This window comes from Puma concolor, chromosome B3 (genome assembly GCF_028749965.1).
Source record: "Puma concolor isolate L17-30 chromosome B3, mPumCon1.1.hap2, whole genome shotgun sequence".
Classification (NCBI taxonomy): domain Eukaryota; kingdom Metazoa; phylum Chordata; class Mammalia; order Carnivora; family Felidae; genus Puma; species Puma concolor.
The window spans coordinates 27,391,507-27,407,437 of record NC_141672.1 but is presented as its reverse complement, the minus strand read 5'-3'; the positions used below and the strand labels follow the sequence as shown (position 1 = coordinate 27,407,437).

The following is a 15,931-nucleotide window of genomic DNA, read 5'->3' as shown; positions in this document are numbered from 1 at the left end:
TTCATGGAGGTGACATTGGCATTCAACCTTTCAATCACCCTAAATCTTAGGGGTGTTCAAGAAATAGCAAGTGATCTGGTGTGCTCAAGTATGCTCCAGGAGGTAGTAAAAGATGGATGAAGTGAAATTGTGTTTCAGGAATCTTACTCTGGTGCGAGTGTAGAGAATGACTTATTTGGGGAGAGCCCATCCAGAAGAGTGGTTGCCTACCCAGGCCCATGGCACAGAGTGAGCAAAAGAGGGAATGTGGATGCAGGAATACCATAAAAGTGGAATCTATGAGGCTTGGCATTTAACTAGGTGAAGGGGTATAAGGAAGAAGCAGGAACTAAAGACAGCTTTGAGGCATCTCAGATGGGTGACTGTATGATGGTGGTAATATTTCCCAAACAGGGAACCGTGGGGAAGGGGACGATTTGATAGAGACTACAGAAGAAACTAAGCTTTGTTTTGACATCTTAAATTGGAGATGCTGCTGGAGTAAATCAATGGAGATAGCTAGCAGAAAGATGCAAATAAAAACTGGATTTCACAGGGGAGCTTTCAGAGGTGATGGGGGCAACTGACATCATGGGAGATGCTATGATTCGGGGGCGAGAACTTTTTTTCATAGTTTTATTTACGAAAACATTTTTTATTTTAATATAGTTGACACACAATGTTATTTTAGGTTCAGGAGTACAACACAGTGATTCAACTTCTTTACGTGTCATGCTGTGCTCATCACAAGTGCAGCTATCATCTGTCACCATACAACACTACCACAATATTATTGTAGTCAACATTATTGACTATGTTCCCTTTGCTGTACCTTTTATTCCCATGACTTATTCATTCCATAACTGGAAGCCTGTATCTCCCACTTTCTTTCACCCATCTTTCCCCTCTTCCTAGGCAACCATCAGTTTGTCCTCTGTATTCATAGGTCTGATTCTGCTTTTTGATTGTTTATTCATTTGGGTTTTTTTTAGATTCTACATATGAGTGAAATCATATGGTATTTGTCTTTCTCAGTATGACTTCACTTAGCATAATATTCTCTATGTCTATCCATGTTGTTGTAAATGGCATGATCTCATCCTTTTAAAAAAAATTTTTTTAACGTTTATTCATTTTAGAGACAGAGAGAGACAGAGCATGAATGGGGGAAGGTCAGAGAGAGAGGGAGACACAGAATCTGAAACAGGCTCCAGGCTCTGAGCTGTCAGCACAGAGCCCGATGCGGGGCTCGAACTCATGGACCGCGAGATCATGACCTGAGCCGAAGTCGGTCACCCAACCGACTGAGCCACCCAGGCGCCCCTCATCCTTTTTTTTTTTTTTAATGTTTATTTAGAGAGAGAGAGAGAAGAAGAGCATGTGTGAGTGTGAGTGGGGGTGGAGCAGAGAGGGAGGAGATAGCGAATCCCAAGCAGGCTCCGCGTTGACAGCCTGCCTGGTGTGGGGCTCAATCTCATGAACTGTGAGATCATGACCTGAGCCAAAATCAAGTTAGATGCTTAACCTACTGAGCCACCCAGGGTACCCCATGATTTCATGCTTTTTTAAAGGCTGCATGATATTCCCTTTGTGTGTGTGTGTATGTGTGTGTGTGTGTGTGTGTGTCCTACATCTTTTTTAAAAATATATTTACTAATGGACACTTAGGTTGCTTGTGGGAAAGAATTTCACTTAAGCAGAAAGGAGGCTGATAGCTGTGGACAACTTTTGAACATTTCTTTCTCTCCTATGGGAGTTACAAATTCAGCATGTCCAAAATGGAATTAATCAATTTCTCACCAAATCTGTTTCTTTTCTTCTCTAGTACTGTGCAAATGGTACTGACCACTCTCTTAGTCATGGTGGCTCAAGACCTTGTCTCCTCCCTTAAATCTCCCTTAAATTCTGAAAGTCCATAAAAATAACAGATAGGAGATATAGTCATTTATAATGGAACTATTTTAGATGGTGTGTAGTGTATCATTCTGTTTATATTCCTAGGCAAGTACAGATTTAATTTCCTATATACATGAATACAGCCATACTCTACATTTTTTGAATACCTTTTTAAAAAAATGTTTATTTATTTATTTTGAGAGAGAGAGCTTTTGGAGTGGCGGGGCAGAGAGAGAGAGAGAGAGAGAGAGAAAGAAAGAATCCCAAGCAGGCTCTGCACTGCCAGCACAGAGCCCGATGTAGGGCTCGAACTCACAAACTGTGAGATAATGACCTGAGCTGAAGTCAAGAGTCAGATGCTTAACTGACTGAGCCACCCAGGCACCCCTAGAATAACCTTTTTATTGGAGTAAAACAGTCAAGCAGAAATGTACACAATCAGAAGCCGATGACTTTTCATTCATTAAATATTCTTCCACATCAATTTTATTTATTTTATTTTTAAATTTAATTTATTTATTTTTCTTTTAATTTAAATCCAAGTTAGTTAACACATATTTAATCATAAATTAAGGAATAGAATTTGGTGATTCATCACGAAATATAACACCCAGTGCTCATCCTCTACAAATGTCCTCCTTTATGAGCCTTACCCCTTTAGCCCTTCCCTCCACCCAACACCGCACCAGCAACCTCCAGTTCTCTATATTTGAGGTTCTCTTATATTTTGTCCCCCTCCCTGTTTTTATATTATTTTTGTTTCCCTTCCTTTATGTTCATCTGTCTTGTATCTTAAATTCCACATGAGTGAAGTCATATGATATTTGTCTTTCTCTGACTAATTTCACTTAGCATAATATAGTCTACTTCCATCCATGTTGTTGCAAATGGCAAGATTTCATTCTTTTTGATTGCCATGTAATATTCCTGTGTGTGTGTGGGGGGGATCTCCCATCTTCTTTATCCATTCATCAGTTGATGGACCTTTGGGCTTTTGGCTATTGTTGATAGTGCTGCTATACACATTGGGGTGCATGTGCCCCTTTCAAATAGCACACCTGTATCCTTTGGAGAACTACCTAGTAGTGCAATTGCTGGGTAGTAGGGTAGTTCTATTTTCAATTTTTTGAGGAACCTCCATACTGTTTTCTAGAGTGGCTGCACCAGTTTGCATTCCCACCAGCAGTGCAAAAGGGTTCCCCTTTCTCTGCATCCTCGCTAACATCTGTTGTTGTCTGAGTTGTTAATTTTAGCCATTCTGACTGGCGTGAGGTGGTATCTCATTGTGATTTTGATTTGTATTTCCCTGATGAGTGATGTTGAGCATTTTTTCATGTGTCTGTTAGCCACCTGGATGTCTTCTTTGGAAAAGTGTCTATTCATGTCTTTTGCCCATTTCTTCACTGGATTATTTGTTTTTTGGGTAGAGTTTGATAAGTTCTTTATAGATTTTGGATACTAACCCTTTATCTGATATGTCATTTGCAAACATCTTCTCCCATTCTGTTGGTTGCCTTTTAGTTTTGCTGATTGTTTCCTTCACCATGCAGAAGCTTTTAATCCTGATGAGGTCCCAGTAGTTGATTGTTGCTTTTGTTTCCCTTGCCACTGGAGACATGTCAAGTATGAAGTTGCGGTGGCTGAGATCAAAGAGGTTGTTTCCTTTTTTCTCCTCTAGGATTTGATGGCTTCCTGTCCTATGTTTAGGTCTTTCATCCATTTTGGGTTTATTTTTGTTTATGGTATAAGGAAGTGATCCAGGTTCATTCCTCTGCATGTCGCTGTCCAGTTTTTCCAAAACCATTTGCTGAAGAGACTGTCTTTTTTCCATTGGATATTCTTTCCTGCTTTGTCAAAGATTAGTTGGCCATACTAATTTGTGGGTATGGATCCATTTGTAGTTTGTGGGTCCATTTCTGGGTTCTCTATATCTGTTTTTATGCCAGTACTGTACTGTCTTGATGATTACAGCTTTGTAATACAGCTTGAAATCCAGAACTGTGATGTCTCCAGCGTTGGTTTTTTTTCAGGATTGCTTTGGCTTTTCGGGGTCTTTTCTGGTTCCATATAATTTTAGGACTGTTTGTTCTAGCTCTGTGAAAAATGCTGGTGGTAACTTGATAGGGACTGCATTAAATGTGTAGATTGCTTTGGGTAGTATAGACATTTTAACTGTTTGTTCTTCCAGCCCATGAGCATGGAATGTTTTTCCATTTTTTTCTTATTCAATTTCTTTCATAAGCTTTCTATAGTTTTCAGTGTACAGATTTTCACTTCATTGTTTTGGTTTATTCCTAGTATTTTATGGTTTTTGGTGCAATTGTAAATGGGATCGATTCCTTTATTTCTTTTTCTGCTGCTTCATTATTGTTGTATAGAAATGCAACTGATTCCTGCACATTTATTTTATATCCTGCGACTTTGCTGAATTCATGGATCAGTTCTAGCAGTTTTTGGTGGAGTCTTTTGGGTTTTCCACATAGAGTATCATGCCATCTGCAAAGAGTGAAAGTTTGACTTCCTCCTTGCCATTTTGGATGCCTTTTATTTCTTTGTATTGTCTGATTGCTGAGGCTATGTTGAATAACAGTGGTGAGAGAGGACATCCTTGTTGTGTTCCTGACCTTAGGGGGAAAGCTGCTATACTTTTTCCCCATTGGGGATAATATTAGTGGTGGGTCTTTCATATATGGCCTTTATGATCTTCAGTTACGACCTTTTTATCCCTACTTTCTTGAAAGTTTTTATCAAGAAAGGATGCTATATTTTGTCAAATGCTTTTTCAGCATCCATTGAGAGGATCAACTAGTTCTTATCCTTTCTTTTATTAATGTGATGTATCACACTGATTGATTTGCAGATATTGAACTGGCCCTGAATCCCAGAAATAAATCACACTTGATCATGGTGAATAATTCTTTCAATGTTCTGTTAGATCCGATTTGCTAGTATCTTGTTGAGAATTTTTGAATCCATGTTCATCAGGGAAATTGGTCTATAGTTCTTTTTAGTGGGGTCTTTGTCTGGTTTTGGAATCAAGGTAATGCTGGCCTCACAAAATGAGTTTGGAAGTTTTCCTTCCATTTCTATTTTTTTGGAACAGCTTCAAGAGAATAGGTGTTAACTCTTCTTTAAATGTTTGGTAGAATTCCCCTGAAAAGCCATCTGGCCCTGGACTCTTGTTTGTTGGGAGATTTTCTTCCACATCAATTTTAAAAGGCTTCAAAGGCAGTCTATCCCATAGATGTAACATAATTTAGATAACTAATCCCTGTCGTAGGACTTTTTTTCCTAGTCTTCTCATCCCTCTCTATACATTTAAAATATTTTTGCACCTATTTCCAATTTTTCTTCAGAATAAAATTCCTTAGAGACAGAATTTCTTGTTCAAAAGCCATGTACATTTTAAAAAAATTACCTTTTTATTTTAGATTAGTTTTAGGCTTACAGAAAAATTACAAAGGTATTACAGACTGTTACTATATACCCCATACTCAGTTTTCTCTATTATTAACATCTTACATTCATATAGAACATCTGTCACAATTAATGAACCAACATTGAGACATTATTAGCCAAAGTCCCTAGTTTATCCAGATTTCTTTAGTTTTTACCTAATGTCCTTTTTCTATTCCAGTCTTTCATTTAGTAGATCACATTACATTTAGTTGTCCCATCTCCTTAAGCTCTTCTTTGTGACAATTTCTAGACTTTCCTTGACTTTTTTGACCTTAACAATTTTGAGGAATTCTAGCCAGGCATTTTGTAGAATGCCCCTCAGTTGGGGTTTGTCTGTTTTTTCTCTTCATTAGACTGAGGTTATGGGGTTTGGAAGGAAAGTACCATAGAGATACTTTCCTCATATCTAGCCCACAAACGATCAGCATGATTTATACCCTGTTCATGTTAACCTTGATCACCTAAGTGAGGTAGTGCTTGCCTTGTTTCTCCACTATACTCATTTTCCCTCTTTCCATACTGTACTCTCTAGAAGGAAGTCAGTAGCACAGCCCACATTTAAGGGGGTGGGAGTTATACTTCAGGGTAGATTATCTCAATAAATTATTCAGACTTCTTCTGCACCAGAGATTTGTCTCCTCATCCTTGTTTTATTACTTTATTCATGTCAGTATTCACATCATTAGTTTACTTACATCAATATAGACTCATGGGTATCAATTTTATACTTAAAGTTATAATCCAATAGAACTTTACTGGTTTTGTTGCTGAAGGAATGCGTATTTGTAAGACTCTGAGTAATTCACCACAAAGCTATCGCGCTAACCTAATGGTGGTACCAACTCTCACAGTTAACAGTGAGGATCCATTTCCCTTTAATTTCACACACCCTTTTTAAAAGCAGGTCAGCAAACAAGGGCGAGGCCCAGGTCCCTCCCTGCCAATTCCCCGACGCCCCGAAGACAGACTAGGCCAGCCTGAGGAGGCGTGTTCTTCCCCTAACGGGGACCTTATCCCTCACCCAGCCCACCCTTAACCACCAACACTACAGGCCCGTAACCCCTTCTCCGGGACTCCCCAAGGCCCCTCCCACCGTGGGGCGGAAGTGGGCGCGGCCACGGACAGGAAGCGTCTAGCCGGGGCGGGCCCTCTCAAGCAGCAGCCCCACCCACTCCGCTCCACCACCGCCCCACCCCTCCGGCCCAGACCGGAAATGAGGTCAGAAAGGGAAACCCCGGCGGGGAGACTCGGCCCCAAAAGCGGCGGCCATTGGAGGTGGCTGCTGCAGCTGGTGAGGGGGAGGAGTGGGTTGAGAGGGTCGGGGGCCAGGGGGCCGGCGCCAACGGGAATACCGGCTCCCAGCGGAGTCTGAGGGGCCGTGTGCGCCACGGGGCTGCGAAGGTTGGCGGGAGGGGCGAGGGTGGTTGGGCCTTGTTTTTCAGGGCCCATCGCCCCCATCCCGGGGAATAAGGTTCGGGCGTCTCCGGGGCGACACTCACCTCTTCTTTCTTCTTTCTGGCGCTTTCGGGCAGGCGACAGCTTGAGGGCTTGCTGTCCCGAGCCGTGTTCGCCCTAGTCCTCGGAGGCGGGCCGGGGGCTTGGAGGGAGAGTCCTTCGAAACCAGCTTTTTCTCACATATGTGGCCATGTTGCGACCCCTGATCACGGAGGGAGCTTAGTCACCAGGACTTGAATTTTGGCAGTTTCTGCCCGAGCGAGAAGGGCTGAACCCCTGCCCCGGTGAGCCCAAATGAGAAGTTGCTTCCTGCCTCCTGCCTTCCTCCCCCCTCCTCCCCCCAGCTCCTCGCAACCCGGTCTTTCGCTCAGACCATACGCCTGCCTCTTTTTACTTCTATCCATTTCCCGTGCTTTTCTTTGCGTGACTTAACCTTTCCTCTCCTCGAGTGCTTGCTGGACAAGGGGGTTCTCTCGGAGTATGCACCCGAGAGTGAAGGTGTGGGAAGCTCAAGGTTCTTCTGTCACCTGCTGTTGGACTTGCAGTCTTTTAGGAAAGGATTCTGCACGAACGACTGCAAGTTGTTCTGTCACTTTGTTTCACGTTAATTTGTACAGTTCTGCCTGAGTTTTTAAAGCAGTAATTCTTTATTAAGGAAGTAGGTTTAGACGTGCTGTCCTCACTTCTGTTTTGGTCTTACAGGCAATTGCCTCCGAAACCCCAGTCATGGCGTTTTAAACTATTTCGTATTGCTTAAAGGGACGTGGGCATTTTATATTGTGTGGCTTTTGACACTGTTGAGACGTTTTGTTTGGTTGGTAGTTTTGGAACTAGGTGTCCCCGTTGCTCCCATCCATGTGGCAGATAAGCTAGACTACTGTTTTCTTCCCTTTGAAGTCGTTGGCATGGGGACAGCATGAAAATAGGTTTTAGAAAGTCCTTTGCAGAATGTAAACTGCATGAACGAAAATACCGTCTGAGAGTGGCGCCACACAGTTTTAAATTCTAATTACGGACTTGAAATACTTTGGGCTTAACAAGGGCTAGGGAAAAGTGCTAATTTAATATGTACTTAATAAGGTGTTGTACAAATTATATTAGACATTTCCCTTTAAAGGGGCATTCCAAAAATTGCTCCTACTGCTCTCATCCCTTGGAAGGTTTGCTTTTAAAAATTTTTTTTTTCAACGTTTATTTATTTTTGGGACAGAGAGAGACAGAGCATGAACGGGGGAGGGTCAGAGAGAGAGGGAGACACAGAATCGGAAACAGGCTCCAGGCTCTGAGCCATCAGCCCAGAGCCTGACGTGGGGCTCGAACTCCCGGACCGCGAGATCGTGACCTGGCTGAAGCCGGACGCTTAACCGACTGCGCCACACAGGCTCCCCAAGTTTGCTTTTAAAGAGACTCCTGAAGTATGAGGGTTTGACAATAGGAAAGTTTAGAAAGCAGTTGGCTAGAAATCATAGAGACTCCTCCCGTGCGTTTCATTTCAACCTGTTATATCCTGCTGTCGTGTGATGGGTACTAAAGCACATAAGTAGGGTGATCACTTAATTTTTTTTTTTTTTTTTTTTTTTAAATTTTTTTTTTCAACGTTTATTTATTTTTGGGACAGAGAGAGACAGAGCATGAACGGGTGAGGGGCAGAGAGAGAGGGAGACACAGAATCTGAAACAGGCTCCAGGCTCTGAGCGGTCAGCCCAGAGCCCGACGCGGGGCTCGAACTCACGGACCGCGAGATCGTGACCTGGCTGAAGTCGGACGCTTAACCGACTGCGCCACCCAGGCGCCCCGATCACTTAATTTTTTGAAGGATGGGAGAAGAGCTTAAAAGTTGCTAGTTGTTATATGTGTGTATGACCTACTCAACAAATGGCCTTCCCTTCTAGCTTCCAGGTGGTAGTTGGGACCATAATGGGGGCAGACTTACTCTGTTTTCTCCATTCAGGGTACAAATGTGGGTCACTACAGTTTCTTGGATCACTAAAAGTACAAGCAGACTTCCTTAAAGTGTGTCAGTGTGTTGTCTTCTCCCTTCCACAAGCATTCTTATTAGTGACCCCAGACCATAGCACAGTCGTTTATCTATGGTTTTGAAGTTGTGTGTTGTTCTGCTCCTGTCTGGTGAGACATTGTCTAATCTTTTTGGATTTTATTATTATATAATTTAGTGATGAGTTTAATTGGGAAAAAAGGGGAAAGATTTATTTCCCTGGGTTTGCTGGTTTTTGCTAATATCCTGGTTGTGATCCCGTGAGTGTTGACTTCAGGCACTTAAGGGCCAAACACCTATTTTTAGTGGCTGAAAGGAGCATGGATGGTAGGAACAGAGTCTTAAGTGTAGCCAGATGAAAGGTGAGTTTATTTTCTGTAGATAGGGTGGGCTGTGCACTGCCATGATCTGGTTTATAAAATTATTCTAAAACAACAGATCCTGTTAAGGATTTTTCTTTTTTCTTTTTCTGGACTTTCTTTTGGCAGATGTGGCCTCATGGATGAGCTGGTACATGACTTAGCCTCAGCCTTGGAGCAGACATCTGAGCAGAATAAGCTTGGTGAGCTGTGGGAGGAGATGGCCCTGAGCCCTCGGCAGCAGAGGCGGCAGCTTCGCAAAAGGAGAGGCCGGAAGCGCCGCTCGGACTTCACTCACCTGGCCGAGCATACCTGCTGCTACAGTGAGGCCTCTGAGTCAAGTCTCGATGAGGCCATTAAGGATTGTCGAGAAATGGCCCCTGTTGCCAATTTTAGTGACTCCGATGACACGATGGTAGCCAAACGGCACCCGGCTCTCAATGCCATTGTTAAGAGTAAGCAACACTCTTGGCACGAATCTGACTCCTTTACTGAAAATGCGCCCTGTCGACCGCTCCGGCGCCGGCGGAAAGTGAAGCGAGTGACATCGGAGGTGGCTGCCAGCCTTCAGCAGAAGCTCAAGGTGTCAGATTGGAGCTACGAGAGAGGCTGCAGGTTCAAGTCTGCTAAGAAGCAGCGTCTGTCCCGCTGGAAGGAGAATACTCCCTGGACCTCATCAGGTCATGGGTTGTGTGAATCAGCAGAAAATAGGACTTTCCTAAGCAAAACAGGAAGGAAAGAAAGGATGGAGTGTGAAGCAGATGAACAAAAACAGGGCTCTGATGAGAACATGTCAGAATGGTGAGATCTCTCTTACTAAGTCAAATCTTTGCCTGCTTATTTTTACCCCAGGTACAAATTTACAGTCGTGATGAGTTCAACTTTCAGAACTAGCCACTGCAATGTTGCCTTTGTAGCCTTCCTTTAACCAGTCAGCTAGAGTTTATTTCTAGTTTTTTAAAGTACATTCATGATTCTATTTCCCTAGGTCAAGAAAGCTTTATGTAATGAAACACATTGTTTCTAAAAATTGTTTAAAATGTGTATCTCACATGCATAACCAAGAATTTTGTTTTAAAAACCGTTTACTGCTGTTTATACCATGTAGTTCATACATTGATATTGTTAGAACCAGGGTCTCAGCAGAGGCTGGTGTGTGTGTTTGTGTATGTGAGAAAATGCTGGTACTGGGCATGTGGAGTTTGTGTACGTTTCTGGTAAGCTTCCTTTACCCGTTAAGAGTCTCGACTTCAGATACCGGGCTATAATTCTGTTCTCTGCTACTTACGGTTTGACTCTGTTGAGTTTATTTTTTATGGCTGACATCCACGTCGTCTGAAAGACATGGTGGGGCTTTGAAAATAACAGTATTGAATCCCATTAGTTTTCAACCAAATGTCATTGAGCCATAAAAATTTGTGTCTATTGGATGCATCTTTAAAATGTCAGTGTAGATTTTGGTGACTTTGTTTTTTCCATCTCATATAGTCCTGGGAACATTGATAAGCCCCACCTTGATACTTTAATATTAATGTTTCTCAAAGAGGGTGCTCTTGGTGTTTTTTTGTTTGTTTGCTTTTAGTGTTTATTTATTTTGAGAGAGAGAGAGAGAGAGTGAGAGTTGGGGAGGGGCAGAGAGAGAGGTTGAGGAGAGAGAGATTCCCAACCAGGCTCCACACTGTCAGCTCTGAGCCCATCTTGGGGCTCAGTCTCACGAACTGTGACATCATGACCTGAGCTGAAATCAAGAGTCAGGCTAATTTAGCCTACTGAGGCATCGAGGTGGCCCTCTTGGTGTTTTGAATGGGGGCAGTTCTTTGTGGTGAGGGACTGTCCCATGCTTCACAGGCTATTTGGCATCTCTACATTGTTCCCATCCCCTTCATTGTATCAAACCACATGCCTGTGTGGGTGCTGCCTAGTGGGTTGGTGGTCCCAGGGGAATGTTCAGGACTGCGCCGTATGGCAGGCACTGCTATTCGTACTTTATAGAAGAAGAGATGGAGGTTAATAGCGTTTAGATAATTTGCCCGTGGTCACCCAGTGGCAAAACTAGGAATCAATTCTGATTCCAGAGTTCATACTTAACCACCATGTTTTGCTGCCCTCCACTGCTCTTTCCGTCTCTTCTTACCTTTTACAACTGTAGAATATCTGGCCTTTCTTAGGACTTTGCTTCTGAAGTTTGTCTGAAAAACAAAGACACGAATCTTAGGAACTGTGTCGTGAGGCTGTGTCAGTAATCAGAAAGGCTGCGTAGGTCTTTATATAAGCCCATACCTTTTTCAGGGCGGTTTTTAGTCCAGCTTCAACAATTTTTCTCACTAACTTTATATTTGTGGGTTTGCACAACTGGTTAGGCTTATAATACGGCTTCTCTAATTTTCCTCTAATGTATATCCTAAGACCTATTTACCCAATATATATGTGTAATTTTGGGTTACAAAGGTTTTTTTTTTATCATGCTGTTTTTTTATTTTAAATATTTTTAATGTTTATTTTTGAGAGAGAGGGAGACACAGAGTGCAAGTCAGGGAGGGGCAGAGAGAGAGGGAGACACAGAATCCAAAGCAGGCTTCACGCTCTGAGCTGTCAGCTCAGAGCCTGACGTGGGGCTCAAACTCATGAAACCGTGAGATCATGACCTGAGCTGAATGAAGTCAGACACTTAACCAACTGAGGCATCCAGTTGCCCTTATCATGCTGTTTTTAATCAAACAAATGTTTAGTCAGTTTACAGCCGTACACAATATCAAAACCCTCAATTGAGGTGTTCAAGTTTGTGTCAATATCGAACATATATTCCAAATAATTTACTGTTGAAAATCACGATTTGTTTTTTAAATTTGAGAGACAGAGTGAGAGCGTGTGTGAGTGGAGGAGAGGAGCAGAGGGAAAGAGAATCTCAAGCAGGTTCCATGCCCAGCGTGGAGCCCGACACGGCTTGATCGCTGGGATCATGACCTGAGCCAAAATCGAAAGTTGATATCTTTACTGACTGAGCCACCCAGGTGCCTTGAGAATAGTGATTTTTAGAAATTGTTTTTTGCAGTGATAGCTTGTGTATATTTCTTCTCATGACATAATTGTTCACTCTTTCTGCTCTTAAGATAACAGTCTAAGTGTGGTTCCAGATGCAGTCTGTAATCTAGTAGCGAGGCACTTTTAGTTCCTTCCTACCTCAGACACAGCTATTGCACGTATAGTCAGGTTGTGATAATAAACATTCTAGTTACCTGAGAGCCTGGATAAGTTGAAATAGGCAGAAATTCGTATGAAATTCTTATTCTTTTCGAATTTTTTTTTTTTTTTATGTTTTTTTATTTTTGAGAGAGACAGAGACAGAATGCGAGTGGGTTAGGGGCAGAGAGAGAGGGAGACACAGAATCCGAAGCAGGCTCCAGGCTCCAGGCTCCAGGCTCCAAGCTCCAAGGTGTCAGCACAGAGCCCGACTCGGGGCTCGAACTCACGAGCTGTGAGACCATGACCTGAGCCGAAGTTGGATGCTCAACCGACTGAGCCACCCAGATGCCCCTATTCTTATTCTTTTCAAATTGAGAAGACCTTGTTACCCTGTTTGGGCTATCTGCCTGGTACATGACTTCAGAGTTCTTTTAACATTCTTCTTTTTTTTTTTTTTAATGTTTATTTTGAGAGAGAATATGAGTAGGGGAGAGGCAGGGTTAGAGGGAGAGAGAATCCCAAGCAGGCTCCTCGCTATCTGCACATAGCCCAAAGTGGGACTCGATCTCATGAACCATGAGGTCATAACCTGAGCCAAAATCAAGAGTCGGATGCTTAACGGACTGAGCCACCCAGGCGTCCCATCACTCTTGAGTTCTTTTAGTAACATGGATGCCCACGTTCTTGTAGCTATGAGGGAAATTAGGGTGGAATAGTAGCAGACTTAAAATGAGAACAATTCTTCTTTAGAATCTAATTATTTAGGGGTCTTAAATATGCCTTGACTTACATTGTTTCATCTGTAGTTACGAACAGAAGTGCCTTGTATTTTTTCCCCCTAAATCTACTCTGTGGAGAAAGAGGGGTGACTCACTTACTCTTTGACCACAAATTATGTTCAGCCTCTCACCAGTAAGATGGAACTAAAATCTTGCCATGATTATTAAGCATACCTTATGAATAGGACTAGCATTAGAGTATGTTTAAGTAGATAATAATTTATGATTTGGATATTATACTATTTTGGTGAATTGATTCTCTCAAAATTTCCCTACCTTTGTTCTACATTAACAAATATTTTTAAGAATCTCCTTGGTTGCTCTTTCATAAATCTGCTTGGACGTGCATCTTTGTTCTCATACAGATCAAGTGTAGAACCTTACATTTTATCAGTGATATTGAAGATTGTCAGTGTGTATGATCCAACTTGTAAAATTATTAGGATGAAGGTGATCATTAAACTTAACTTAGCCTCATCAGTGGATGGAATTCTTTTAAAAAATACGTGTCAGGTGTTTTAGGTTTGAAAATGTATGTCTCAGCCAGGGAGCTGTATTTCTAATTTCCTTAAATTCACTTTACTAATTAACCATGGAATAGTTTTAAGCTTAACCAATAATTCCTTTTCCTTTTATTTTTCTGTTCTTCCTTCAATTCTACGCCAACCAATCCCTCAAGAGTTTTGAGGAACTGGAAGTGGTTATGATACAATAGTTTTTTATACCTGCAAAAAGATCAGTTATTATTTTAGTAATTTTCCTGTGTATGTGTGTTCCATTCTAGAATGGAGAAATTCTTTTGTAAAATTCCTTTCTACTGTTTTTATTCATATTGTCTATATCGCAGGTATTAGGTGATTCATAGCCTAATTTTACTCTGTTCTTCACTAACTCATCCTTTGTTTGTTCCCCTTAAATATAGTTTAGCTTCTTTGGTTTTTCTAAGTGAATTGGTTTGGTGTTGGCCTGAAGTCTCAGTCAGGAGCTTTCCTACGGTGATGTATTAGAGGCCGATCTCACAGGAAAGAAAATATTCCCTTCTCTTGGAAGGCAAGTGACAGAGATAGAGTGCTAACCCTCCCCCCTCCTTTTCCAGCCCACGCTGACCTTCTGCGGCCCCTTGGTGCCTCTTGTTTTCTTATTTTTATAGAAAATCAATATCCCTTCTGACACAAACAATAGCTCAGAAGCAAGAATAAATGGGAGAAAGCTGAGATCTCTGTCCATCACCTCTCACTTTACCTCCCCAAACTCTTTAATTATGAGCATGCTTTGCTCCAGGTGTTTGTGACAGTGAAATTGCTAAATGAGGACCATTTTAACCAAAGATTGGGTGATCAGTAACACTCTATAGCAGTACCTTGTTGGATCAATAGTATTCATTATTTCATGGTTAAGGTAAGTAGCCTCCTTTGCAAGTGGAGGTCATTAATCAGGGAATACTGGAAAGAATGTATGTGGTAGGTTGAGGTTGCCCTGTTTCCTATTCCATAACTGGAGGTGCTGACCAAGAGTATATTTACCATTGTTGCAAATGGTACTATTGCATTTGAGAGTTCTGAGTAGCTAGCATAGCGTGCGTCCATAGATTTATGCAGAGTTTTGCTAGTATATCCTTGGGAACAACGGAGAAAGACACCTTGGGAGATGGATTTGATACTACTTTATTTGAAAATCTGTCTCTTGAAAGAAGTGTGTTAAGATTATTCTGTGTGACTCCAGAGGATGGAGGTAGGGCTCATAAAAATGGAAAGCACAGAGAGTTAAGACGTTGCCTCGTTGTCAGATACAATATTCCAAAAATTCGACCTCTATAAAAATGAAATGAATTGTTTCACCGGGTAATGAGTTCTAGGTGACTGAAGGGGTTCAAGCCTGGGCTTGGTGACCACTTACTGAGTTATTGTAGAGTTGGCGAGACTGTGCTGCATGACCTCTAAGGTCCCTTGTAACACTGAGACTCTGGAACTCTTTCCAGTCACAGCCTCCTTCCAGTGCATCATTGTAACTTCATAGTGTAGAAAACATTTGATAAGCAATATCAGCTGCCCATTAAAATGCTTAGGAAGAGAGAAAACATTGTAAACTCACATCGCCAGGAACCAGGACTTAGAGTTGGCCTCTCGCCAAGATAGCGACAAACCACAAGGCTGATAGATGTGCAGTTGGAAGCCCACATCGGCAGTGCTGAGCCTACGCTGAAGGTATGTAGTGAGACCCTTCATCCTCTCTCTATAGTCAGGCCTTTGTTCAGAATCGCAGGTCCATTTTAGTCAGAAAATCAGGCAGCCGCAGTGTGAGCCAGAGTGTTGTTCCGTCCTCTACAGTAGTCCCCTCTTGCCCAGTTTCTTTCTGTGGTTTTAGTTAACCCTCAGTCAGATGTGGTCTGGAAGCAGGTGATGCACCTTCTGACATTCCGTCAGGAGGAGGAGGAGTAGCCTAACAGTACATCACAGTGCCTGCATGGTTCACCTCACTTCATCTCCTTTCCTAGGCATTTTATCCTCTCACATGATCATCAGAAGAAGGGTGAGTAGAAGATATTTTGAGAGAAAGAGCCCACATTCACATAACTTTTATTATAGTATATTGTTATATTATTAGTTATTGCCTCTCTTTTACTGTGCCTAATTTATAAAATTAAACTTAATCATGGATACATATGTATAGGAAAAACACATGGTATATATACGGTTAGGTACTATCTACAGTTTCAGGCATCAGTGAGAGTCTTAGAACTTCTCTGCTGTGCGGAGAAGAGGGGATACTGTACTTCCCAATCTGTATCTTTGAGTTTCTGTTTGGAGGCTCTAACTCCCAGAATA

The 15,931-nt window shown here is 42.1% G+C and overlaps 1 protein-coding gene across 10 annotated transcripts in view; it reads left to right on the top strand.

Moving 5' to 3' along the window:
• Positions 1-6,523: 6,523 nt before the first annotated feature.
• The window catches only part of GPATCH2L (G-patch domain containing 2 like), a 90,253-nt gene continuing 80,845 nt past the window's right edge, over positions 6,524-15,931 (top strand). For 8 of the 10 annotated variants that reach the window (XR_015252172.1, XR_015252168.1, XR_015252167.1 and 5 more), the window contains exon 1: positions 9,274-9,945. Coding sequence is in view for 5 of the 10 variants with exons in the window: in XM_086709224.1 (XP_086565350.1) it covers positions 9,284-9,945 (662 nt within the window). In the remaining 5 variants the exon portion in view is untranslated. Of the gene's footprint in view, positions 6,626-6,866; positions 7,074-9,273; positions 9,946-15,931 lie in introns of those variants that run through there. The other 2 variants (XR_015252171.1, XR_015252170.1) reach the window with 2 other exon arrangements.